The sequence below is a fragment of the Gymnoscopelus braueri genome (assembly GCF_963280865.1).
Source record: "Gymnoscopelus braueri genome assembly, chromosome: 13".
Lineage (NCBI taxonomy): Eukaryota > Metazoa > Chordata > Actinopteri > Myctophiformes > Myctophidae > Gymnoscopelus > Gymnoscopelus braueri.
The window spans coordinates 46,159,346-46,187,340 of NC_137615.1; the positions used below are offsets into that span (position 1 = coordinate 46,159,346).

At 41.7% G+C, this 27,995-nt stretch overlaps 1 protein-coding gene across 3 annotated transcripts; it reads right to left on the bottom strand.

Annotated features, from left to right (window-relative positions):
• Positions 1–203: 203 nt before the first annotated feature.
• Positions 204–27,127, bottom strand: mvp (major vault protein). 3 transcript variants are annotated; one of them, XM_080447704.1, is made up of 18 exons: positions 26,974–27,127; positions 25,096–25,182; positions 22,489–22,649; positions 20,216–20,411; positions 18,759–18,879; positions 18,215–18,346; positions 17,554–17,648; positions 17,221–17,457; positions 16,162–16,287; positions 14,089–14,322; positions 13,268–13,503; positions 11,439–11,636; positions 9,684–9,828; positions 8,799–9,010; positions 7,053–7,169; positions 3,838–3,964; positions 1,032–1,220; positions 204–686 (listed from the first exon to the last, which is right to left on the bottom strand). In XM_080447704.1, exons 3-18 carry the CDS (start codon positions 22,647–22,649, stop codon positions 567–569), a joined length of 2,646 nt encoding a protein of 881 aa, XP_080303830.1. In that variant the 5' UTR covers positions 25,096–25,182; positions 26,974–27,127; the 3' UTR covers positions 204–566. The 3 variants fall into 3 exon arrangements, with proteins under 3 accessions (XP_080303830.1, XP_080303828.1, XP_080303829.1); XM_080447702.1 differs by lacking the exon at positions 26,974–27,127 and adding an exon at positions 26,368–26,415; XM_080447703.1 differs by lacking the exon at positions 25,096–25,182.
• Positions 27,128–27,995: the final 868 nt, after the last annotated feature.

A 27,995-nucleotide genomic window follows, 5' to 3' on the forward strand; every position in this document is an offset into this window, starting at 1 on the left:
TATTTTTATGAAGAAAATGAACCCCCGTCTGTATTCCCATTTCCCCACAAATTCAATAATGGGACCCCCCCATCCCTAAACCTCATTGTTGGTCATGCTCTTTGACCAGTATCACTATAGGAAGGCACAACAAGTCTAAAACAGCCCTGTTCATAAAAAAAATGATGTTTTCTTGTATTAATTAAATCAAAAACGTCAAGGTGTTGCAGAATACCATTTTATTCAAACATTGCCATTTGAAACATACAATAGAGTTGAACCTACCTACAGAACCTTGAACAAGAAGCAATTGACTGCTGTAGAAAACATAAGTGCTGTATACAGTATAGAACCATCTCAAAGAGAGGCAAAGAGAAGAGTCAAAAAGCCCACATGAATAACATGGTTAAAGTGAACAAGGCTGGAACAGACTGGTTAGATAGAAAATTAAACACCTTCTTGCATCCTGTCAATGAAATCAGGAAGAAAATGGATATAAGGTGCAATATAATCTAAATGCAGGCAGCCACACAATCTCCTGAAGAGAAGTGAAGATGAAGAGGAAGATGAGTCGACTCATTCATTCCTCATTGACCCTGGGTGGACAGCGCCCCCAGGAGGCCATTGGCGGTGGTGAACAAGTTGATAGGCGAAGAGCCGTCTGTGATCAATGTTGACTTCAGCCCCAAAGACTGAAGAAGTTTGACCTGGAGGACGGATGGAGGGAGGGAGGGGGGAGAGGGAGAGATAATAAAGAGGTGTGGGTAAAGTTATGTTGAGATTGGATGGTAACTACAAGGTCTAACCATGTCAACTGGGCAATTCTATAACAGTCCTAACCTGATTTCTCTCAGTAATCAGGGTGTTTGTGGCCACGTAAAAAGAAAGCAGATGTTGTCTTTTTGGTGGGATCATTTAGATTTTGTGTTTTGCTAAATTACTGTATTAGTCTACTTATATATAATTATACTTGTTAAATGTTAAGAATTATACTGTTAAATGTAAATACATTTATGTGAAAACAATTAAACAAAGCCATTGTCAGTCTGTACCTGCATCTCAGGCCCAGCCCGGGCCATATCCTTAATGGTTTCGCTGCCCAGACTGTCCACCATCTGTTTGAAACGCTGGCTCTCAATCTGGGCCAGTTTCTCCTGTTTGTCAACCTCCAGATTGTTTACTTCCTTCTTGTAGTTCAACTCCTGTTCCCGAGCCTTGCCAAGACGCTGCAGCTCTCCCTCCTTCACACACACACACACACACACACACACGATTATATGCGTGTGTAAACAAGCAGAGAAATAAACAGAGATGCGTTTACATTTCTGATCTGGTTACTACACCTCCTGCCCCTAGATTACTTAGATCATCTTCCCAAAAGCTCCTTGCAGTTCCCCAAACAAGCCTTAAAACTAAATGTGACCGGGCCTTCTTGGTTATCACCACACTCTGGAACAATCTTCCATTGCACATAAAGTCCAGCTCCACCATTGAAATTGAAGTTTAAATCCACCCTAAAAACTCACCTCTTCTCCATTGCTTTTAGCTCAGTCTGAGGGCAACTAACTTATGTTCTACTTTGACCATTGAATGTATTTAAACTTTTGAGTTTATATTGTATTGCTTTTTGTGTTCTTTTAATTATGCTGTATTTCTATGAAGCATTTGTTTTTTATTTTTGTTTCTTTTACCATGTTGCATTTTATGAGGTCTATATGATGTTATTTTGAATGGAAAGCACTTTGGGTCAACTTCTGTCGTTTTTAAATGTGCTATACAAATTAAGGTGATTTGACTTGACATAATGAGGGGCAGCCCTTTGATGCTACCGATTTATGACAAAAAATGCAAAAAAACAATGCAACAAATGCAATTAAATTATACAAAAACAAGAGTTTGATATCAAATTGCCTCATTATTCAACAGTTCCAACCAAGTAATTTACTTGACATGAGTGCTGACTAGATTATGAAAGCACTGGGACATACAATTACATTAACGTTATCCATCTTAGCTTAATCAAGCAACGTTGTTGTCACTATTTCTGGTGAATGCTCCCCGCAGTTTAGGGGGCACTAGGGTTCAAGTCAAGTGGTTGACTCATCAGATCACACATCCTCTGTCGGGTGGAAATGTCCAAAGTTTGTACTTTTCAGGATTCAAATAGAAAAATAGCACCAGTAGCAGATCTACAAGCTTGAAACACGGCGCAGACGCTGTAGTATGATCAAGTAGGGCGTTAATTTACAGAAAAACAAAAAGGTTATGGAATATGGAGATGAGAGGTTTCTGCGCGGTATACCAGTATACAGTATACCATCAAAGTGTCCATCAACAGACTCTTATTTCACTGGTTGCACACTCATACATGAAACAGTAGCTGGCCTGCAGTAATGAAAATGTTTGTTGCTTGGCAGAAATGCTTCAGCTGGCTGAGCCGAATAAAATGATTAAACAAACACATCATAATCTGTTAACTAATACATGGAGCTTGTAGAGCTGTTGTAGAAAAGCTACATCACACTGGAGGTCGTGTTGTTGGACTGTTGTCAGCAAGGCTGTGATTTATCTTTGGCGTTGTGCCTATTACTCATTTACAGCCTTACTGATATCGTCGGGTGGAAATCTTTTAAAATTTAAAAAATATTTAACAATAGTGAAAATAGCCGATCTACAAGCTTACAACGCGTCAAGCTTGTAGATGTTGTTTTCACTACTTTTGTGCGACACAAACACATCAAATGTTGAAATAATATGGATAAACAAGGTTTCTGCCCAACAGCAACGATACACAATACACAACCTCTAGTGTGATATACAGTACAACACTGCCTCTCATGTGATATTGGTGGCAGCACTGAACAACTATTGATCATTGCGATTATTTTATCAATTAGATTAAATGAAAAATCAACACATTAATGTAATGGGACATTGTGAGCGTGTATATCGCCTATTGTATAATAAAATCATGTCCCCTTCAATTCCATGCATGAGTGGAGCTAGAGCACTGCTCTTTTAAATGATGTTCCCGTCTGTCTGTCTCTCTGTCTGTCTGTCTGTCTGTCTGCAATGGAAATTATGTTCTTGCATATCGTCGCTGTCGGGCAGAAACCAGCTAACTCCATTATTTCATAAATCAACTCTATTGAACACCCTTTATGTCTGTGTGTTGGTTAAACAAATATTGAACCAATGAAAAGTATTAAAAAGCGCTTCTGACAAAACCTCCTAACTCCATTGGATCCTCCAAAAGTTAGCTGGTCGACCAAACCAGCTAACTCCACCCCCTCGCCCCTGCGTGGCACACAGAGCAGCTGCAGACTCAGAGCGGAAGAAAAAAAACTTTAACGGGGCAGGTTTTTTTTCTCCCTTTGTCTGTTAGAAGTAACTATGCAGTGTACCTGCTTATCAAACTTAGCACTGACGCAAATGTTCTGAAAACAATAATTCTACTTCTAAAATCTATGTACCGGTAGTGTTTTCTGCGGAGAGCAATGTGACAAGAACTGAGTTCATATACTGTAGCATGTATCTTGCTAGTTCTACTGAAACTCGTGAACCCCTCTTTGCAGAAGTTATTGTAATATTTAAAGTCGTGCTTATTATTGTAGGTCTATATAACCAGTGTCATGAAGCATCAGGGCATTAATTCACGCGTTGTGATGCAGTGTGAGCTTGGAGATCCATTGTCGGCTTATATCTAGCTTTTTCCTGAAAAATGAACATTTTGGAGATGGCTGGTTTCTGCCCGACAGCAGAGTTATGCATTTTTGGTGATAAAAATGTCTATCAAACAAACACCCTCATAGTTACAGTTGCTCCCTCCCCCACACAAACACAGACAGTGGTACGTACAGCCTCAATCCTCTGGGCCTCTGCCTTCAGTTTAGCCTCATTAACAGCTGCTTCTCCCTGGATACGAGCTGCCTCCGCTTTGGACTGAGCTTCAGCCTTGGCAGCACCTGTGCTCTCCACCGCCGCACTGGAAAACACACACACACACACACAGTGAGGATGGGTAAAGACCCGATTTTTGAAAAATGTGGACACGGCTCACAAAAGCGCCATTTTTTTTCTACATGCTCTCCATCACCATAGGTTTCATTTTGGAAGGGTAGCCACGTCATCAAGATGGCAGAAGGCGGCCATCTTGGATTGCAAAGATGGCCACCATGTAATATCTATAAGTGCCAATATCTCGGCTTCCAAGCCACTTAGAATGTCAATCTTGGTGTCTAAATATACATTTTATGGGACAAGGAATGCAATAAAACTATAGGGAATATCAATAAGTGACTAATTCTGCCAATATTAGATAATTTGGTTGATTCTGGCCATATATGAACACAATTGTATTAATATGTATGTGTCGGCTAGATTATGCACAGCATATTGGTATGCGTTAGTATGTTTTAGAAAAAGGAAATAAACACCACCATGAAGAAAGAATGGCTACACAAAAGACATTCAAAGAGCAAACACTAGCACTTGTGCACACCATCAGTGGGATGGGCAATCCGTTCCTAGATGATCGCCACAAGCTTCTAATGTTGGACACACGAAATGTGATTGACGAGTCAGTGGTTAACACAGTCCGCACTGTGGAATCAGTGGGCAGAGAACAGTACGACAAGTACCATAAGACAGTGATCATGGACCGCACACACTCCATTCATGAGCCCATCAAAAAGAACTCACTGCCTCTCTTCAGATGCCCAACACTCAAGATCAAGACCAAGCAGGCAGGGCAGATCTCAATGTTGAAGGATGATGTGGCACTCTTCTCCCGGTTATATATAGCCACGCAACACAGAGAGGGGAACATGAGCACCTTCTTTAAACATGAAAACCATCCATACCCTCCCTCTCTATCTGACAGAGGGAAACTACGGCTGGGAAAGAAGTCAGATCTGCTAAATATTCTGACACAGAAGACACAAGAAGAACCTCCAGCTACGTTTGATGTCAAAGTACTCGATGGAGCTGCTGTGGTGCACTTCCGGTCCACTACCAACATTACCACATTTGACGAATATGCCAGTTGTGTCTTTGTTCCCCACATCATGAAACACCTGGAGATCTCCAAAAGAGTTGATGTGGTCTGGGATACTTACATCACCAGCAGCATAAAAGAGTCAACAAGGGAGAAGCGAGGCAAAGGGATACGACGGAAGGTGGCTGGTCAGAACAAGCTGCCGGGGAATTGGTCAAATTTCCTGTGTGATCCTATAAACAAGCAGGAACTCTTTGCTTTTCTCTCTGGGAAGATTGCATCCACTGCCTGGCCAGAGGGCAAGCTGGTCTTCATCACATAAGGCATCACAGTGGTCGGCACAGACACCAGCCACTCGATGCTGCCATGTAACCATGAAGAGGCCGACACCAGGTTAGTGATTCACCTGCTTGATGCCCTGGAACATGGCTGTTCTACCTGCTTGATACGCACTGTGGATACGGATGTTGTCGTTATCCTCATCGGCAAGTTCCATGCCCTGCTCGCCAAGTATCCAGCTGCAGACATCTGGATTGCTTTTGGCACTGGCAAGAACTACACCTATGTTCATATAAACACCATCTGCCATGCTCTGGGCAAAGACAAGTCCACAGCACTTCCCGTCTTCCACTGTTACACAAGCTGTGACACAACATCAGCATTCTGCGGGAAAGGGAAGAAGTCAGCATGGGTGGCTTGGAATTCCTACCCTGAGGTCACCCAGGCCTTCAACTACATGGCAGAAAATCCATACACTTCTGTGACGATAGATGCCCAACACTTTCAGCTTCTTGAGCGTTTCACAGTCATCATGTATGATAAGACAAGTGATATGGAATCTGTCAATGAAGCACGACGAGAGTTGTTCTGCCAGAAGAACAAAACGATGGAACACATTCCACCAACGCAAGATTCACTGCTGCAGCACGTGAAGCGAGTTGCCTACCAGTCTGGGATCTGGGCCTCGTCTGAACTGGCCCAGCAGCCGACACCTAGTCCAGAAGGATGGGGATGGACATTGGATGACAACAACCAGGTCTGGCTTCCTGTGTGGAGCATTCTACCGATGGCGTCAAAAGCCTGCAATGAACTGGTCAAGTGCGGTTGTAAAAGAGGTTGTGGTGCAAGGTGCTCATGCAAGAAGGCACACTGGAATTGCACAGATCTTTGCAGTTGTCAATGTGACAAATAATTTGAATGTTGTTATCCTTGAAAGTGAAGCTAATAATCTTCAATTCTCTTCACGCTCCATTTTTCAATGTGTCTGAAAATGATGTACATACATTGGCAGAATCAACCAAATTATCTAATCTTGGCAGAATTAGTCACTTATTGATATTCCCTATAGTTTTATTGCATTCCTTGTCCCAGAAAATGTATATTTTGACACCAAGATTGACCTTCTAAGTGGCTTGGAAGCCGAGATATTGGTAATTATAGATATTACATGGTGGCCATCTTTGCAATCCAAGATGGCCGCCTTCTGCCATCTTGATGACGTGGCTACCCTTCCAAAATGAAACCTATGGTGATGGAGAGCATGTAGAAAAAATTTGGCGCTTTTGTGAGCCGTGTCCACATTTTTTTGTTAACAGCCCTCACTGAGTCATACTTCCGTAACTCATTATTATTTGAATGTTAAGAAGTAGGCTATAAAAATGACAAATTACAGCTTCATCAAGTGGATAGCAGTGCAGTGGCCACATTTTTTATCAATCACTCAGCATGAACTATTAGTGAACTAAACTCACAATGTGTATGCCTTTTTTATTTGAATAATTTGATACATAGCTACTTTTAATTTCCCCCAAATAATGTTAAAAAAAATTGCAGCAGCAGCAGAGGTTAACAGTGCTGCGTAACTAGAGGTTTCAGCAACATTACTTAATATAGCAAGGCGTTGTATAGTTTTGTGCCAGTTAACAGCAGCTTATTAAAAAATATACTGTAAGTTTATTAGCGCAAGAATGATAATTCTAACCATGTATACAGAGTGTGTGATGAGATGTTATTAGAGGTTAACAGGTAGGTACTAATGATCTTTAAAACAACATGAGGAACGTGAGCTTGTGTTCACCTGAGAGCCTCCAGTTCCAGCAGTTCCTTCCTGGCTCTCTCTGCCTGGGCCTGGTCTGTGATCTTCTGTCTCTCCAGTTTACCTCGTGCCTCCTGCTCCAGACGCTCTGCCTCGTGGCTGCACACACAGTCACACACACATTATTTAAAAATGTGTACTAACACTAAAAACTGGCATCTTCATTAAGCCTATACATTGTGAGTAACTTGACTTTTCCACTCCTGATTAACAATATCCACACTGTGTCCTCTGAACTCAAGTTGTGATCAAGTTAGAAGTAGAAGAAGTTTTTAGGTCATTATGTGTGGTCTGTCTGCTTCCTAAACGTCTTTTTAATACTGCAATAGTGAGGGGAGTTCAGAGAGTGAGAGAGAGAGAAACTGCAGCTGAATTAATTCAATTTGCATTTTCTTCTGTTGTATCATCAAATTCATGCACCATTTTCTTCTTTGAAGGGTGGGGGGCTCTTAGTACTGTATGTGATCTGGTGTCTCAGTGGTCTGACCTAGTTTTAACATGAAAGAAACCAAAGGGGGGGGCGGTGTCTGCTTAACTGATTCACTGCCAATCACGTAGATCTACGCGAACCTATTTAAAGCCGCCACGTGCCAATCGCGTAGATCTACGTGAACTGAACTTTTTTTCCAATTTGACTCAAAGACCAAGGAGATATGATTTTTCGAAGATCTAGACTCCTATCCACTTCCTTGTTAACTTAAAAATTCTGTATCTCGGCTCCTGAGTACTTTTTTTTTTCAATGAAAAACTGTGGCACTGGCTAAAAAAATATGAAAATACCTCTGGCAGTTAATGGGTTAAAGACCACGGCTCCAAAATAACACATCTGCCATTTATTACAAAAATGGTTGATTGCACAATATTCCAACATTTTTGTTGCCAGACCCAAGGGGTCGGTCGGGCTTACATGAGGCTTTGTATCTGTTTCGTCCATACATGGGCAGGGGCCATTTGTCCTCCGGCCCCAGCCAAAAAAGTCTGTACCCCTTTCGTCCATACATGGGTATACACAGGCTGACACGTCATGTGAAGTCCGGCTTAGCCGTGACTGGGTCTGGCAGAACCAGGTCTCCTGGTCTTGTCTTAATGCAGGCATGCAAACAGCCCCGAGGTGAAAAAGGTGACAACATGTTGTTTTCTTTCGGGTCAGGTGTCACACAATTGCCCTATTTGGGTTCAAAAAGGTGACTGTAGCTGAAAAGTGACACTTTTGCATGTCTGTTAATGTGACAGTCATAATGTACCCATTATATAGTTTCTGTCGGGCAGAAACCTCTTATCTCAATATTTTAACTTTTTGTGTCAGAGTCACAGAAAAGCAGCAAAAGTAGCAGATCTACAAGCTCGAAACGCAGCACAAAGCGTTTTGAGCTTGTCGATCTGCTACTTTTGCCGTTTTTGAATGCTGAAAAGTAACAGTTTTGGACATATGAGGTTTCCACCCGACAGAGACGATATGCATCCTACTAGAAGAAGATTAAATATCAATAATTCATTTGGTGACCCCCGGGAACCCCTGGGCGTTCCTGGCTGGACCCCATGTTGAAAAGCACTGATTTTGAATAGTGAAACTTAAGAAACCAACAACTGTTAGGGAAACATTTTGAAGAGCGTGTGTACAGTAAGATCTTTAGTTATTTGGTTCAATGTGGACACACTTTGGAGTTAAATGAACACTGAGGGTTTACTGTGCGTGTGACGTGGTGTGTGCGTGTATTTGCTTGGTACCGTGCGGCAGCCTCCTGGGAGTTGGTGGTGATCTCGATGGCCAGCTGGACGCTCTTCATGAGGGAGTCTCGTGTCCTCTGGTCCACCGGCTCCACAGACTGGATGTCCACACTGCTGATGACCAGGTTGTTCTGGCCGAAGCGCAGGCTGGGACGCACCGCCAGCTTCTCATCAAAGCCAAACACGGCAGAGCAGATGATACGGTTGGAGTTCTGCAACCAAAAGCATAGGAAAAGGTCTTTAGATGCCATTTTGAAGCACCCCTATGAAGCACTTCAATACGTACTGAATCCTACATATTTGTTGCAAAATGTGTGCACAAAGAATTGAAACTCCTGATTAACAGATGAACCATCAGGTCAAATTGTTGATATAGTATAAATTATGAATGGATTGATTGATTAGTTTTTCATAAGCATTGAATGGTCACTTGGCGAAAGAAAGAGGACATGAGACTGTTGTGGTTAAAGGTCAAGCAATGACAAGAACAACCTTAATACGCCATATTACCGACAAGGCCTAGCCTTTTTGAACAGGGTCTGTGTATCTAATACATCTCTGTCATCATTAAAGTAGACCAATCACAGCTCAGCTCATCAACATCGTTGGTGACGTGTAAGCATTGTTCAAGATATACTTCATGCATCATTGTATCCCAGTGCAATGAAGGAAAGACATTTCTCCCACTACAGTAAGACTGAATAAATGTTTTCAACTGACATTTTAAAATGTAGGCTATTACATGTACGGGAATTCAAGCCACTTATATAGCCACATAAATACTCATTAATTTAGAGAACTGTCTGAAAGCCTTATCAATTGGCACATGGAAAGCATGACATTATTAAACTTCTGTGTTGCTTTTAAAAGCTACCGGAGGCAGACCTTGTGGAAATCGTCAAACTGCACGGAGGCGACGGCTCCTCTGATGCGGGAGGCGATGGCCTTGCAGGCGTCCCCCACAAAGTCGGGGACTGAGAACAGAGCTGCTGCCTCGGCAACATCCGACCGGTTCTTCACTTCAAAATGCCTGAAACACAGAGGATGGGGGAGGGACGCAAGGAGTGAGAAAGATAGTGATGTGTTGAAATATTCCATTAAGACCACCTACTGTAAGAGATGCATTCAACAGACTAAACATGCTGGCCTCTCATCTAGGGCAGTGGTTCGCTTTCATGTCAAGGACCCACAAATTGATAGGTATTAAGGTAGGGTAAGTGATATTTTTGGGTTAAAACAAAAAGTATTTTTTTTAAAGGTTAAAGCACTATATTCTGATAGTAATCATTGCTATAGAGTGTTTGTTCAGTAACAGGAGTGTCCCCGTCTCTCCAGCTCTTTAATAAACAGAAAATACATTTTCTGGTAGGTGTCAAAATCTCAGCCAATCAGGAGAAAGTACCCATTTTTAAGCTTCATTTTTATAGTGTTCCAGTTCTAATTTTGCCTGCTCATTTCTTAGTGTCATCACTTCCAATTTCACTTGTTTAATCTATATCCTGATTGAGTTCTCTATCCTGATTGGATAAAATTGGAAATGAAACTGAAACTGAAACGAAAATGCATTTTCTGTTTAATAAAGAGCTGGAGAGACATGGAGACTCCTTATATGGACAGGACACTCTATAGTAACGAGCACTATCAGAACATAGACCCATTTTGCAATTATTTGAATAAATGCAAATCACTTACCCTACCTTTAAGCTGTAAAACCCCCATTTGAAAAGATTTTGTGCTAGGGACGAATACAAGAAGACTCGCCCCAAAACACGCTCACTCTGGGTCAAATCCGTCGTCGACTTCGGAACAGTCGCCACCAGGTATTCCTAAACGTAACCTCAGTAAAACTATGCCTAAATCTAACCTTATTCCTAAACTTAACCTCAGTAAAACTATGCCTAAATCTAACCTTATTCCTAAACTTAACCTCAGTAAAACTATGCCTAAATCTAACTTATTCCTAAACTTAACCTCAGTAAAACTATGCCTAAATCTAACCTTATTCCTAAACTTAACCTCAGTAAAACTATGCCTAAATCTAACTTATTCCTAAACTTAACCTCAGTAAAACTATGCCTAAATCTAACTTATTCCTAAACTTAACCTCAGTAAAACTATGCCTAAATCTAACTTATTCCTAAACTTAACCTCAGTAAAACTATGCCTAAATCTAACTTATTCCTAAACTTAACCTCAGTAAAACTATGCCTAAATCTAACCTTATTCCTAAACTTAACCTCAGTAAAACTATGCCTAAATCTCACTTATTCCTAAACTTAACCTCAGTAAAACTATGCCTAATCTAACCTTATTCCTAAACTTAACCTCAGTAAAACTATGCCTAAATCTAATTTATTCCTAAACTTAACCTCAGTAAAACTATGCCTAAATTTAATTTATTCCTAAACTTAACCTCAGTAAAACTATGCCTAACCCTAAAAAGGATTTATTTGGCTATTCTAAAATAGCAGATTTACAAGCTCATAGCGTGGCACAGAGCTTGTATATCAGCTATTTTTGAATAGCCAAAGAAATCTTAAAAATGACACAGATGCGTTCCCGGATTGAATGGGTTAATCTGGCGTTTTAGCAAACCATTATAACCATGTATGAACCAAAACATTGCAGTGTTGTGTTTACCAGTTGTAGCTCAGCTGGAGCTGTAGGCGGGCGTGGTCCGCCGTCTCGATGACAATGATGTCAGTGAAGAAGTCGGGTCCCAGCAGCAGACACGCGGCCTTGATGACGTTGGCCCTCTTGGGTTTGTCCCCAGACAGCGACAGCACCGTGAACTGCTCGTCCGGTCCCAGCATCACCATCTCTGGACCGAACACCACCCTGGGAACACACGGAGACACAGGTCAGAATCTACAACTCCATGATGCTTAATGTCAGCGGTTCTCAAGCTTTTCAGGCCGCGACCCCCCCAAAATAATCAAATTTGAGCTGGAGACCTCCCTCCCTGACAATCAAATGCATCAAGGAGGGAACCACTGCTCTATGTAGTGGTTCAGTGATGGACAGCGGCCCTAAGCCAATCAGGTCCTCTTCCTGACACTGAGCCATCATTTATCTATCAATGTTTCCATCTACAAATTAGCTCTCTCCATCTATCAAACATGTAGCGATGAAACACGTTGTGAGCTTGTAGATCGGCTAGTCTCACTACTTTTTAAACTTTAAATAAAAATAAAAGAAATCAGGAAACGAAAAAAGGGTAAGGGATATTTATTCGCGACCCATAACAGAAATGTGCCCACAACCCATACATGGGTACCAACCCACTGTTTGGGAAACCATCCTATAGAGTGACTGGTTCAAAGATCCAATCTTAAACTTCCCAATTTGCTCACAGACGATCTGGGCCGGACAGATCATTTAGCTGGATGATTCCAGGAGTGGCACGCGACTGAGAGAAACAACTAACAAGGAGACAGACGTGAAATGACTGAGAAGACGGTGGTGCGTTGCACAGCTGAGGTGGTCGATATGTGGCACGAACATGACCGTTCGTTCTTTGCTGCATTGTTCCGCCCAGGCCTGATGATGGCCTGGTGAAATCCTGTAGTGTGTGATGCTGATGCGCCATCATTTTAAAATCTTGTAATGTGTGCATGTTTAAGATTATAGAGAAGAGAATATAATAACATTATCCTGTAGTGTGGGATGCAAACAGACTTCCAATCTTAAGACTTTAAAACCCATGTAGAGTGAGCTGGAATTAACACAGCAAAATCCACATTGTTAATGTAAAACGACCATCTTGAAGTTTTTAAGATAGAAAAGCTGCTAGGCTTACTCTGTGCTTTCAACCAGCTTTTAATCCATTTCCTGTGTATAACCTTAGTTCAACCATTCAGGGTGAGGTTTGACGACTGGATTATCCCTCCATGATCACTCGATGGCAAGCAGCCGTCAAGGCTACCATTGCTGTGCAGAGGGGACTTTTTTGCCCCAACTTGAGTATTGGACAGTATTTTTATAACAAGTAAAATGAACACTCAAGATTTGACTGTGTCCATCTAGGGGTGAATCTCTATTCTTCTTTTTTTAAATAGCTAAAATAGCCTATCTATAATAGGCTATTTTTGCCATTTTTGTGTGACACCATTGTACGATGAACTATAAAATAGGGCTTAAATGGTTTATCAAAGTAATTGATGTAGTTGATTATTTAAAAAAATCAATTCGAATTGAAAATTAAAAGTACCTCAAAATTGTACCAATTCATTCACTGCCAAGGACAACTTTTTTTTTCTTTCCTATACTACCAGACCCCCGTGCCTGTAATGAACTGATCTCCGTGAGGACGTAGGTCACAGAGAATATTGCATGATTTTTCAAAGGTACAGTAAAGTCGCTGTTTTCGCTGGGACGGTAGACGGGTGAATGAATTAATGAATTCCTGGCAGTGAATGAGTTAAGTACGGCACTTGAGTAAATATACTTTACACCACTGGTATGCATACCTGGCCCTCTTCTCTCTGTAGTCGTAGACCTGCACAGCAGCGTTGTGAGGCACTCTGTAAGACACCACCCTGGTCTTGTCCCTGACTATCCTGTCTGCTCCACTGCTCCGGTCAGAGCGGTCCGCCAGGGGGTCTTTGGTGGACAGGAGCAGGGCCTCCACATTCTGGGGAAGCTCCTTCTCCCATAGCTCCTCGTCATGGGTCAGCATGTAGCTGTGGCCGATCACCGCACGCACCTGCAGAGTTTGAGAGACACCGATGCGAACACCGTGATTGGTCAGACACTGGATGTGCCTGTGATTTACATAGCAATCTACACACTCGGAGACAAAATTATGCCAAAGAGTGTCAGAGGTTGATGTAAACAACAGAGATCCATTGTAAAATGACGCTTCCAGCACTGTATCCAGTGGCCGGAGTTTAACATTCGGAACACTGAGAGAGTTTGTTTATTCCACAAGAGAACTTTGTTCGTTTCGGCCAGACCTGACAAAGACAAAAAACGTTGGCTGTCACATTTACCTGCTACAAACTCTAAATAATATACCCAGCTCTGTGCCTTGCTCAAAGGCACCTCGGTAGCCTCCACTAGCCCACTGTTTCTCAACATCGGGTTCGGGGCCCATCAGAGGTCATATGGGTCTGTAACTCGAGAGTGTATAAACGGAACCAAACAATTTGTACATCCTCAGTAAACACTGAGGATTTAAAATTATAGTCACAAAATGGTTATCACATAGGGGGGGTCACCCTGGGGTAGCGATGAAATGAAAAAGTTTGGGAATGGCTGCACTAGCCACCCTTTGGGAACTGGTGATCACCTTTCCGGTCTTGATGTCTCTGACGTAAATGCCCTCGTTCTCGTCCAGTGGGATGGCCTTGCGTTTCACCATCACCTCCACGGTGGCGGGGGGGACGTACTCGATGGGCCCCCGCAGCATCCAGCGGTCCCCGGGCCGACGCAGGACTCCGCCACTCCTGCGTGAGCGCTTGGCCCTCTCGGTTGCCAGCTCCTCCTCATCCTTCTCTTCCTCCTCTTCCTCCTCTTCCTCGCCCTGGCAGAGAGAACGGGGGAGAGACGTGAGGAGCGAGAGAAGGGTTAGCGTGGCAATGCACCGGAGGGAGGGAGGGGAGGCCGGGCAAGGAGGAGTGGGGATGGGAGAGATGCACTGAGGGAACGCAGGAGGAATTAGAGGAAAACGACAGCAGGAAAGAACAAGAATGAAGGAGGAAAAGTCCAGGCGAGTAGGAGAGGCAAAGTGTCAGAGATAAAGTAGAGGACGGAGAGAACCGGAAGAGGGGGAGAGGAGAGTAGAATGATGGGGTTTGAGAAAAGGGAAGAAAAAACGAGAAGAAGAGAACAGGAGTGCAATTCATCAGACAAGTTAGGAAAGGGAAGTTGCTGGAACCAAGGATAGAAGAAAACATTGGTATTAGTAGTGGATAGGTTAGCGGGACAGTAACGTGCATGCATTGCCTCTCAGTTACTAAACCCCCCTTCCCAGATGTTTACCTTTACCACACCAAACATAACAATGTTTAAACTAATGCCTTAGCTTAGCTCATACGTCTCTGGCTGTTTGCACAATTTATCATTGGCATTGTCCTGGCTGCAACCCAGAAAGAAATGATCTTTGTCCTTTAGATTCTTGATGCATCCAAAATTCCATACTACCATAGTATTTAGTATCCCAAAAGTATGCGAGATGATTTAGTATGTCCGAAAGCTTGGTAGGTATTCAATAGTAAAGCAGTGCGACAACATAACATTAACCAGAAATTACATGGACAGTGACCATGCCTCTGGTGCAAAGTCAACCTTTGATTAAATAAATAAATGCATCTAGAATGTAGTCATTTGTTGAAAATGAGGACAAAGGTTTAACTATATACAAAGCTCCTATACATGAAACCAGATGGCCACCAGATGGGGCACTTTCCTAAGATTCCATGTGGATCGATGACAGGTGATTATGTCTGAAATGAAATGTACTTTGTGTATGCACTATGCACTCTAAAGTATGCTGAAAAATAGCATCCTGATTAGTATGTAGCATAAATCAGCGTATGTGATTTTGGTTACAGCCCCTGTGTCTCTATGGCATTTGTTGTTTCTCACCCTAAATGCATATCTCTTTGACGTGTATGTATTTAAGGTGCGTGATGAAGGAGCATTCTGTTCCTTTACACAACCAGACAGTTGTACCAGAATGACCATTCAAACCGGCAGAGAGTACAACTATGTTTGTTCAAACTAAATACTTTCCCCCCCAGCAACCATTTACCATTCTTTACATGTCTGTAATCTCATTCCACACCATAGAGATAGAGCGAGAGGACAAGAGCAGGGGTAAGAACAAAAGCAAGAAATGAAATAACAAAAACCAAGAGGGCGTGGACCTCCCTGTACAATCTTTACTGGCATTCACAGTATGAGTCAGGGAAGAAACTTTTTTTTTTTTACTTCAATACTGTTTGCTCGTCTGTTCTCAGCAAGATACACCAAAAAAAAAATATCAAAGAAATTGACAAGCACAACTGCTTCTTTGCACATTATTTGAACACATTGACATCAAAACTGGACTTACTGAAATGTTATCACAGCTTAAAATGAATCTGCTCAGGTGGCACTAATTGCATCTCTTTCACTCCATTTCTTATTTGCAATGTTGTAGTCCTCAAAAGATGGGTTATCATCCATTCATAGCGTCATATACTAGCTAGTAGCTATGGTTTTCTCTTGCAGTTTTCTAAGCAAAATGTTTTAGTTGGGTGCAAGGGGTCTGAAGGGGTACCTGTCTCTGATTAAAATTCTTAAATCAGGGACAGGGGCTACTGAAGCCAAATACATTCGAGAACCACTGCTGTGGGCCTTGCTCTCCACCTCTCCTCACCTGCTCGGTGTCAGTGAAGGCCTCCACAGCTCTGAGGACCAGGCCCTCCTCTTCTGACAGCACGTACACGTCCTGGATGCCCTGCTCCAAATGCTCCCCAGGCTGGAGGAAAAACGAACGCTCGCCCTGAAACACAGGAAGACAGCAGAGAGGAGGAGGGGGGGAGAGGAAGAGATTTACTAGGCTTCAAAGTGAATGAGAGATGAGACTGGCCAAGTTCAAACACGGGGAAGCTTCCATTATAATATGGTTCATCAAAAAACAGTCATGTGCGGATGTTTCATTTAATTTCATGGATGGAATCACTGTGATGCAGGCATTGTAGAAATATCAAAGTATACCAGTGTTTATATGTACGGTAATAATTCCATCAGTCCTGATTAAGGCAAAAAGAATGTAAACGGCCACCTTATCCTGATTACCTTATCATGTTCAAGCCCCCTACTGAACCAAATGGACCCTTAGTATAGAGGTCCGTTACTCTGAAAGTGTCCAAATTGAACCAAATGGACCCTTTGAGTGTACTAGTGGAAACTTGACGTTCATTTGGTGGAAACTTAGACGCATGGATGGATTAAAGATAAATAAAATCTCACGACTGAAAAATGTTGTATGGCCAAGTCCTAATGTGCGATTTGTGAAACCGTGTGAAAGGACCCCCCACCCACACCAGTGCTGTTCCCTAAACAATTAACACAATATGTAAAATGATGTTTTAGTAATATTGTTCCTGCTGTTCTACATACTGCCAACCAGGTGAAGAAATCACAGATTGAGGCTATAACCTCATTTGCTATTAATGAACCTTTATCGCAGACTATTACAATTTTATGGAAGATGCTTCTGAACATATTGCTAGTTTTACCCCTTCAAATGCTCTAATCTTAAAATAATAACCGAAAATAGCTTATCTACAAGCTCTCAATGCGTCTGTGACTCATTGAGAGCTTGTAGATTAGGCTATTTTCGCTGAGCAACATGCTTCCGTAGACTGCTATGGAATCCAAATGACATCAGTCGTGGCGACTGAGAACTTTAATCCATGTAGACGTCCCATACCTTCACCACTCTCTTCTGGCCCAGCTGGGGCTTCCCGTCCGCGCCCACAGGGTCCATGATGACGCAGTACTGCCTGCTGGTCAGCGTGGTCACGTCGACCACGCCCACCACCTCCTCAGCCACTGAGGGGATGTGAGCCTCCCTGTCCGCAATGGTGACCAGCCACTCCTCCCCCGTATGGCGGTCACGCCCGCCCGCATCCTTGAAGGGGCGCAGAGCGCGCACGTGAAGCGCTTTCTAAGGACGGACGGAGAAAGAGACAGTTTTCATAAAGCATAGATCTCAGAGAGAGAGACAGAGACACAGAGAGAGAGACAGACACGCTGTGGTTACCTTGTCAGTGAGGATGAAAGCATTGACAATGTCAATAACTTCTTCATGGGCTCCAGGTAAGTATGCTCCTACCTTCCTCACCAGCCATTCCTCACCTAGCACACACATTTTGGGAAGAGTTTCCAACACAGTTAAACATTTTCAAAAATAGCAGAAATAGCGATCTACAAGCTCACAATGTTACACGTTGTGAGCTTGTACATCTGCTATTTTTGCTAGGTACATAGGGCTTAAGTGGTTGAAGAACGATTACAGTCTTCAAACAATGATAGCAGTATTTCCCGTTACTAGTTGGCAGTTGGTGAAGGAATGTTGTCTTCTGTTTGGAATTCTAGAGTATGTTATTATAAAACTCGGAATGGCCGTGGTACTTACAGATTGTTGTTTTAAACCTTTCACAGCCTTCCATTACAACACACATGCTAGCCAGTTTCACTGTGGCAAGTAACTAGGCTCTTTAAAAAGAGCACGCTGTGTTTAACGAGTGAAAATTTGAGTAGCCTCATCCTGCATTGAGTCACCTACCTTATGCATTATCATATGAGTGCGTTATATCATACTAGTCTTAATTTAACTCTGGGAGGGTTTTCATATTGGATCAGATGGCGTGCCATTCTGTTCTATTCCACATAGTTGTTGGGTGTTGTGTAGCACACAGTACCAGTGACCCTGCGGACTCCGCCTCGGTCCACGCCCTCCTTGCGAGCCCTCAGCCGGATGGCCTGGTTCTCTCTGATGACCGTGGCCTTGATGGTCTCCAGCACCGCAACCTCCTTCCTGGGGATGTAGGTCCCTGTGGCAGAGGGAGGGCTCACATCAACTGCGTTCACTTACACCAATTGGACATTAAGCGACAATACTGTGGCAAGTTGTAGCCATGTGAGGTATTAGAGGATGGATTGCACAGTCGTATCTAGAGTTGTGTGATGTTAGGTATTAGACAATCTGGGAGCCCATTCGGTGACTAAAATAAAATGTTGTTTCCTCTGGGGGCACAACTTCCTTTTTTGTGTTTAACAGTTTCAGCAGACTCCCTTGAGGGATTAGGTATTAGAGGCTGGATCGTGGCAGAGTCGTATCTAGAGCTGGGTGAAACAAATGCAAAGTGTTTCTGGTATACAGAAACACTGGGGACATCCCTGGAACCTCCTCAAGGACCATTGGGGGTCCCCGGACACTACTTTGAGAACCACCGTTCTACTTACCAGGACCTTCGAAGAGCCACTCGTCTCCTGCCACCCTCTTCTCTCCTCCCTCCTTAAAGTCCAGCAGAGCCTGCAGCCTCAGTGCAGTGTCAGGATACACTATCTGAAGAGGGGTTACGTCCTGAAAGAGACAAGAGTTCACGTCACACACCATCACAGAGCCCAATATGTGAAGCCTGGTTTATGCTTTGCTGTACGATGGCGTCTTCCACTCACAATGCACCACGAGCTTGTAGATCTGCCGTTTTTGGTGCAGGACACTGGCGTGCAACGAAGTATAAATCAGGCTAAAGCTTTGTATTGTTTGAGTTAGAGTTATCAGCTTGCCCAGTGTTGCCAGGCTTATTGCCCTGACAACACTTTGCAAAGTAAGGTATTGTCAGGGCAATAACCCCGGTAACGTGTTCCAATATTTAGTACCCAGCTGTGGCCAGGTTATTGTGTGGGTGAAATAGGCTCTCTGTTCTGCTCTTGAACTTTATATAGTAGATCATTCAATGGCTTTGTTGCTCAATACTGATTGCTCATTTAGGGTATTCTGTTGTAGCAAGTTCACAAAAGCAATTAGTTGACACAAAAGCAATTAGTTGAGCCATGAAACGGTGCTAAAATATTGTAAGCGCTTGTCGATATGGGATTATGTCAATTATGCACATCTCTAAACTAAACCAATATTTCATCTCAACCATTCATAGAAATGATTTTAAAGGATCATGCAAGACGGAGCTCGTCTTTGACTTACCTTTCCCTCCCTGCTTATCAGTAGGTCAGGTATGGCTTTGTGCCCATACTGGCTACCTCATAAAATGTGTTGTAAATGTCTCTAATCTGTGTGTGTGTGCTCATGGAAGTTTGAATGAGCACTTCTGTTTTCTCACAGATGAATACCTGGAGTTGAACAATGCACATCTGTGTATCATCTACCACTGGTCACTGAGCTGCACCATTAGAGCAACGGATGGTTCAGTGCCTTGCTCAAAGGCAACTTCTGTGCCTTATATTTACTTTTACTTTACCGGAGTATTTCCAATTGTCTATACCTTTACTCCACTACATCTCAGAGGCAAATATTGTACTTTTATTCCACTACAATTATTTGAAAACTTTGGTTACTAGTTAATTTGCAGATATAAATTACATTATAAAACATACATTAACCACTTTAGTCCTATTTTATACCTAGGATATTTGAAAATAGCCGATGTACAAGCTCACAACACGTCGCGAGGCGTTGTGAGCTTGTAGACCTGCTATTTTCAAACATTTTAGTACTTTAAGTACATTTTGATACCAATACTTTTGTACTTTTACTCAAGTAAATTTTTTATTCCAGACTTTTACTTGTAACACAGTTACACCCTGATGGTAGTAAATTGGTCCAGGGTTCATGGATAAGGTAACATTTGTGTCCCAGTGCTAAACCAGTGAGGAACCATTCCTTTGGGGCCTGCACCCACCTGTTGGATCTCCTCTCCTGGGTAGAGGGGGAAGGGGTCCTGGGTCAGACGGATCTCCAGGTCGGCGTGGCGGAGCTTAGCCTGCCCTGCCTGGTCAAACAGCACCTGATCGTTGTCGTCACGTGCTACAGGGTTGATGACGACGCAGTAGTGGCGCGGTGGAACCATGGTCATGCGAACGGGACAGAACAGCACCCTGGGAGTGGAACACAGAGTCAGACACATACAGTAACACTCACACTGCCTTGTGGCCATTTTAGCTGAACAATGAATACTGGGGCTCTGTCTCATTAACAATGAAGCTTCCCATTATGTGGTACTGAGTTCCTTATTATCAGGTTCTGGTTTTGACCAAGAGTTTACATGAATTGAGACAACCTAGCATGCTAGTGTCACGTAACTGAAGTAAAAATCACACTGCCTCTGGTTTCTATGGAAATCAAGCCTCTTGCAACTGATAGACTGGATGACAGACAGAAGATTAAACTATAACTTGCATTTAATAACATAAATATCCACATGTCTTATGGGATATCCTACTCTGCCAAGGAACCACTTGATGTTTCCTCCACATGTTGTCAAATCAAGATGCCCAACTAGGATGCATCTATACCAGTGTTGATTTTGTCGATTAAAACTATGACAAATTTTTCGTCGACTACCTTTTTTCATTGACAAACTATATGAAAACTAAGCTATGATGACTAAAACTAAATATATTGACAAATTCGTCAACAAATAAAAACTAGACTACAATGTTAGGGAGGGACTAGTGGAGAAGAGATCCAGTAGAACTAAGACAAGTTATTTTATGCTTAGTTGCGCTCGGTTGTATATCGGCTATTTTCAGCATGCAACCAAGTGTAAAATCAGCCATTACGACGCCATCAAGGGCCACCAAAATACATTTTAGTCGACTAAATCAACTGTAGATTTAGTAGACTATATAATCTTATGATATTTAGTCCACTAAAACTAGACAAAAACTAAATGGAATTTTATTCAAAAGACTGACTAAAACTAAATCAAAATTTGCTGTCAAAATCAACACTAATCTATACTTTGTAAGAATCATAACTGTACTAACAAAAACAGTCAGAACTAGCAGATATGTTCCAAAAGACATGACCTAGGAAGCTTCCTTGCTAATGAGACACTGGCAATGTGATGTTCATGTGTGAGACACGATGAATTGCATGCATGCTGTTAAAGCAAACACAATATTTGCTGTTTTAACACGGTTTACCCATGGTCAAGTCAGCCTGCTGATGCAATTATTTTGATATATAGATTCAACCTCTTTACGCACCATCGACTTTATTGACTGAGATTTTCCAACGTGAGCTTTTGACACAGTGTGACAACTCCACGAGTCTCACACATATATATATACACACACTGCTCAAATTAATTAAGGGAACACTTTCATCCCTTAATTCTTTTGAGCAGTTTGTTAGCAGTATGTACACAGTTCATGAAAACTCAAAATAATTAAGGGATCAAAGTGTTCCCTACATTTCTTTGAGCAGTATATTTTGAGGTGGCAAAATTGTGTATAGTCAATGTACATGAAGGGAAATGCAGTTTTGGGCAATGACAGGTCAAGCAATAAATCTATGTTCAACTCAAACTGTTCCTAAACACGCAGGAACCCATCTAAAATGAATATGGTTGGCCACAGAAATCCCAGATAGAAGCTGTACGGAAGCAGCCTCCCGTTTTGAAAATCCTGCTGCTTTGCCATTTGTAGTTAAGTTACTGTGGTGTTTGTGTGCAATATAATCTGGGCGTGTGCAAGCAAATCAGTGTGTAAATGAATAAGGAAGTTGAGAGAGTGTGTTGCTGTGTGCACACACACACACACACACACACACACACACACACACACGTGGTTCTCAACATCGGGTCGGGGGACCAGCAGTGGTCCCTTAGGGGTCTGTAACTGAGTGTACAAACGGAACCAAAAGTTCATTTTGTTCCATTTGAACAAAGTTCAAATGGAACAAGTTCAAACACTGACAATTACTGTGTAAATTAGAGTCCTTGAGATCCAGTTGAAAACCACTGTTTTAACACCACTGTTCTAACTGGCAAAGGTGCCATCATATTACTTGTCGTGTGCGTTATGGAGAGAGCATCCTCTTCGTCCAGTGCATTTGGGACACAGTCCTTTAGGAAGTACCTTATCCAGAGGTGGCATTGGCCATGCTGATCCTGTGGGTTCACAAAAAGTGAAAGTGCCAGGCTACCGTACTATCCACCCTGGCCCTCACCTCTCATTGTCCTGGCGGATGTAGGTGAGTGGGCCGATCTCCACGCGGGCGATGTTGGTGTTCTGGTCCAGTACATGGATGTAGTGGTGAGGCGGGATGCGGATGATCGAGCCCTCCACATCAACCTCCGGCCCTCGGTTTCCTGACTTCTTGGATGCCATCTAGGAGGACAGAAGAGATGTTGCAGGTAATGAACAGCATTTCATGTCCAAAATAATTACTTTTCAAGAAACGTTAAAAATAACCTGTGATCCAATGTCATTGTTGGATCGGTTAATACTTTTCTCTCTTCTAGCTATTGTTAATACTTTTCATTGGATAAATATGCATAAAACATTCAGGTTCAACTCATTTGTATGGCATTTCATTAAAGGCAAAGTGATTTGTGAGCTTGTAGATCGGCTTAGGCTTAAGAAGGTCCTCTTTGCAAAGGACAATCTGTCTGTCTGGGTGTGGTACTGATGTCATTTGTGTTAATCCATCATTTCTGTTAAAAGGACACATTTTGTACAAAGCGTTCTCTGTTCATGTCAAATACTGCAGATGACAGCTAAAGTGCAATGCATCTTTCCCACATGGAATCCTACATTGTCACCTGCAGTATTTGACATGAGCGAGGAGCGCTTTGTACAGAATGTGCCATTAACACATGGACACTCCCTTTAGGTATGAATATATATATATACACATGCATACCAAAAGGAGGTGGAGGTGAGTACAAGGCTATCATGGTTAACCCCTCCAGAAGAAAATAGTGTGGTGGCAGAGAGCCAGCAGCATACACAGATTCACCCTCCCATCACAGAGGACCAATGGACTCAGTCAGTCCTTGGTGCCAGAAGCCATGAAGCTGTACAATATTGCCAATGGCCGCTCCACTATCAGTCAGCAGACTAATGACCAATGTGTGGGACTCTTGCTCACACTATGACTTTTTCCCCGTATTTTTATGCTCTTGGCCTCTTTTTCTATCTGGCTGGATATTTTATTATTAGGAAAATACATACATGTCATAGGTTGTTTTCATGGCCTTTTTGACATATCACATGAAACCTAGCATCTGAGCAGTGGTCATAAGTAACTAAGTACATGTACTCAAGTACTGTACTTAAGTACAATTTTGAGATATTTGTACTTTACTTGAGTTTTTCCAAATTCCAATACTTTTACTACTACTCCACTACATCTCAGAGGCAAATATTGTACTTTTACTCTACTACAATTATTTTAAAACATTAGTTACTAGTTACTTTGTAGATTTTGATTAGTATTACAAAACCTACATTAACCACTTCAGCCCTATATACATTTCAGCCATTTGAAAATAGCCGATCTACAAGCTCACAATGCAACCCATTGTGAGCTCGTAGATCTGCCATTTTCAAAAGACAAGGGAAAAAGGAGGGGACCAGATATAGACCCCTGGGGAACCCCGTTAATGAAGTACATAGGGTTTAAGTGGTTAAACCAGGCAGAGAGCTGGTGGTTTTACTTTGAGGAAGAAGAACGGTTGATTGCAGAGAAGGACACAGGTGCACTTCCTAAGTGTTCCTTTACCTTTAACACAAATGATGGACACACCCTTTAGGGATGAACACACTGTACTGCACAAACACGCCTTCTGCTCAAACAAATCGGAGCTTTACATAAACATTACACACCTCCGCACATTTCACACAAAGCATCCTCATGAGGAAATCTACCTTATGCATTAGTGCCACACACACACACCCAGACAGGTTGTCCTTTAAAAACAGTAAACGGAAGCTATTGTGGAGCTACAGACGATCGATCAGACGATTTAAAAAAAAAAGTGTTACATGAATAGAATAAAAAAGACAATACTTGTCAGAGGAGCATGTAGTTCCTTGTAGATTATTATAATTGCATTTTTTAAATTATTGTAAAGTGATCACTTCTGACTGTCGACATTAACCCTAGCTTGTCTGAATACACTGACAAATTATTGTCTAAACCCCAAGTAGTTTATAACACTGGATAGGTCCGTTAAAAGGAAAGTTCCTACTTTAGATTAAAGCTCCAAAGCAACATAAATGAAGCAAAGCTACTGTGCTTTAACGCTTCATGATGAAAAAAACGCCATTACTAGACTGAAAAAACAGAGTCTGGTTGAAATACGGAATATGTTAGCTTTACAATAAGTACTTCAATAGAACTAATGATACATGTGAATCATATTTTGTCCCTGTGAAACCGTCTCTCTCAGAGACATTCACTACAGCGTGTAGTTAATCAGATCTTTGGTTGTAATAATATGATCTGATTTGAGTTCCAAAGTCCTGTCAATTATATAAAGCAAAGTTGAAACATTTTCAACAACACAGATTTAGACTATGCTTTATTCATGCATTAATCAGTGGACACATTTAAAGGTAGGGCAACAGATAAGGCACAACTTATGATATTTGCATATAGTCTAGTGACTCCAGTCCATATCTATACAACAGTATGTCTCATGTTCATAACCAGCTATACTATTCATAACCAATGGTCTGGAACTCTTTCTACTGTTAATTACTACATTTAATGTATGGATATTCATTATGAGTATCCACTTTATTTATAAAGGACCTTGGGTGAGTTTACCTGGGTGGACTTCTTCCACTCCTGACACGGAAAAGTACTCAACTGGATGATTCCTGATTCCTGAGCCAGATGTAGCTGTTCAACCACCTTTAACAAATTCCAAAATGTATATTTAACATATTCGTTTATGAGAATGCCCAATTATAAGATACTATACTGTGTTTCCTTTCCACATTGTTTGAATTTCCAGTGTTGTCACATTATCTGTTGCACTGTCCTCCTAAATACTAAATACTACCAACTCTCAACACAAAACAATAGTGCAGTTTTAGGATAGTATGTGCAGGAAAGCTCACCTGTGGTTCTTTTGGTTGAATGCAAAGCAGGCCAGGCAATGTCAGCTCAGCCCAGCATTGCAATAAGATACCAGCAGAGCTAACCTGTTGTTTTTTGTCTGACTTAGGGTGCGTTCGAAAATACAGCACTGAGCGCACTGGCCAATACAAACTAATAGGCGAGTGTGCTCCGGTGCGTAATTTTCGAACGCGCCCAAGACAAATACTTTAATTCGTTTTACATTATTATAATTTAAGAGAAAATACTAGCGCACTAACATTATTTGAATGATTTGTGCATGTCATCTACAACTGAATAAACAGGCATGCAAACAGCCCCGAGGTGAAAAAGGTGACATATTTTTTCGGGTCAGGTCCAATTGCCCTATTTCTATTTGGATTCAAAACGGCTATTGTAGCTGAAAAGCTACAAAGTTTGCATCTTTGAATAAAGCAGTGATGGAACAATATTGAGTCAACATGAGAGGAACTACTGACCCCTTTCCAGTGGTGGAAAAAGTACCGACATGTTTTACTTAAGTAAAAGTATCAATACCACAATGTAGAAGTACTCTGTTACAAGTTAAAGGCCTGTGTTCAAAATGTTACTTGAGTAAAAGTACACAAGTATTGGCATCAAAATATACTTAAAATACCCAAAGTAAAAGTACAAAAATGTTTGAAAGTAGGAGATCTACAAGTTCACAATGCATCTGACGCCTTATGAGCTTGTAGATCGGCCATTTTCAAATAGCCTAGGTACAAAATAGGGCTAAAGTGGTTAACTTATGTTTTATAATGTAATAATTTATATCGTCATATCTTCATCTTTATTTGAAAACTGTCTGCATAATGAGTACCTTCTACTTTTGGTACATTTGATACCAATACTTTTGTACTTTACTCAAGTAAATTTTGAATTCCGGATTTTTACGTGTAACAGAGTATTTCTATATTGCAGTATTAATACTTTTACTTAAGTAAAAAATATGAGTACTTTTTGTCTTTTTCCACCACTGCGTAGTAACATCATATCAGGGCGGGGGGGTTCAAAGTGCGTCAACTCAGCCCAGCCCTGTAATAAGACACTACACTGGTTTATTGCACTTGAGAACAGATGCCTGACATTTTAAAACTTTTTTAATATTTAAGTATACATTTCAGAACGTTAGCTCCAACGCTGTCACGTTCTCGGTGTTTACCATAGAATAATCTGCATCAATTTAAGGAGTTTTAATTCATTCAAAATCTTCAATTTAAGCAGTTGACCAGGGATCCAGTCAAGTGCTAAGTTTTAGACTTATGTAACATTATTCGCATAATAAAACACCAACTTAATTGACTTTATATGTTATGATAAACAAAAGATGCCTCTTTAGTTGCGTGACTTGCAATACTTTCATTTCCAATCCCCCACTACCCAGCGTTGCCATATTTTGTGAGAGAAACAAGCAACCAGGTCTAGGAAAACAAGCACACTTTAGAAACAAGCCCCAAAAAAACCGCAACCCTCGCAACTACCAATATTTACAAGCAACTTTACAGAAAAACAAGCCCAAAGTCGCTTTGGACGCCAACGTCGACATGGCAACACTGCCTGTACCTTGTGGTGTTGCTCAGCAGAGAAGACAAGTACTCAGATCAGACAGTCAGACTCAGACAGTGTTCTTCTGACTGAGATTCAAGCTCACTGTTGATGTTCCTCGTGTTGAGAAGGAGCAGCAGCAGTTACAGGCTGCAGGTAGCCAAGTACTTTACGTAGGTATCTCTGATGAATGAGGAAGAAGAAACAGCTGAGCATAGAGGCGTGTCATTCCAGGAAGAAGGAACAGTCACGTGCTTCCAAGTGCTGCCAATCGGTGTCGCTCGTGTGTGTGTGTGTGTGTGTGTGTGTGTGTGTGTGTGTGTGTGTGTGTGTGTGTGTGTGTGTGTGTGCGCGCGTGCGTGTGCGTGTGCGTGTGTGTATATATATATATATATACATATATATATATATATGTGTGTGTGTGTGTGTGTGTGTGTGTGTGTGTGTGTGTGTGTGTGTGTGTGTGTGTGTGTGTGTGTGTGTGTGTTACTCAAGTACTGTACTTTACTTTACTGGAGTATTTCCAATTTTCTGTACTTTTACTTCTTCCACCACTGCTGTGTATGCAAGTGTTTTAAAAGCATTACGTTTTCCTTTCGATATGATACTGTAACTATTACTTAAAGGGGAATTTTGGACTAAAGTTTTCTTACCTTTTCTATGACGTTATGATATCTTAGGATGAATGGTACAGTAGAAAAATTTCATAACTCCACCCCTGAGCCGCCACAGCTTAAAAGGTGCGCGGATAGGCCTTAGGTTAGATCACATATTTTAATAGTTTTTTTTTTAGTTTTTTTTGGTGAGATCTGACGTTCATAGTGACAGAACACTATGCAACCAAAAAAAAAAAAAAAAAAAAAAAACAGAAGTCTCGCTAGACGAGATTTCAATCTCGAGATTTCAATCTCGTCTAGCGAGACTTCTGTTTTTTTTTTTTTTTTTTTTTTTGGGGTTTTTTTGTTTTTTTTAAAGCTGTGGCGGCTCAGGGGTGGAGTTATGAAATTTTTCTACTGTACCATTCATCCTAAGATATCATA

What these genes read in the sequence shown, in the direction of transcription:
- mvp (XM_080447702.1), bottom strand. Translation starts at nt 26,403, where the DNA reads ATGATGTTACTACGCAGTGGTGGAAAAAGACAAAAA. An exon ending in CTGGAACTGGAGGCTCTCAG is followed by an intron (nt 3,965 to 7,052) that starts GTGAACACAAGC and finishes TGTGTTTTCCAG; the next exon opens with TGCGGCGGTGGAGAGCACAG. An exon ending in AGGCCCAGAGGATTGAGGCT is followed by an intron (nt 1,221 to 3,837) that starts GTACGTACCACT and finishes GTGTGTGTGAAG; the next exon opens with GAGGGAGAGCTGCAGCGTCT.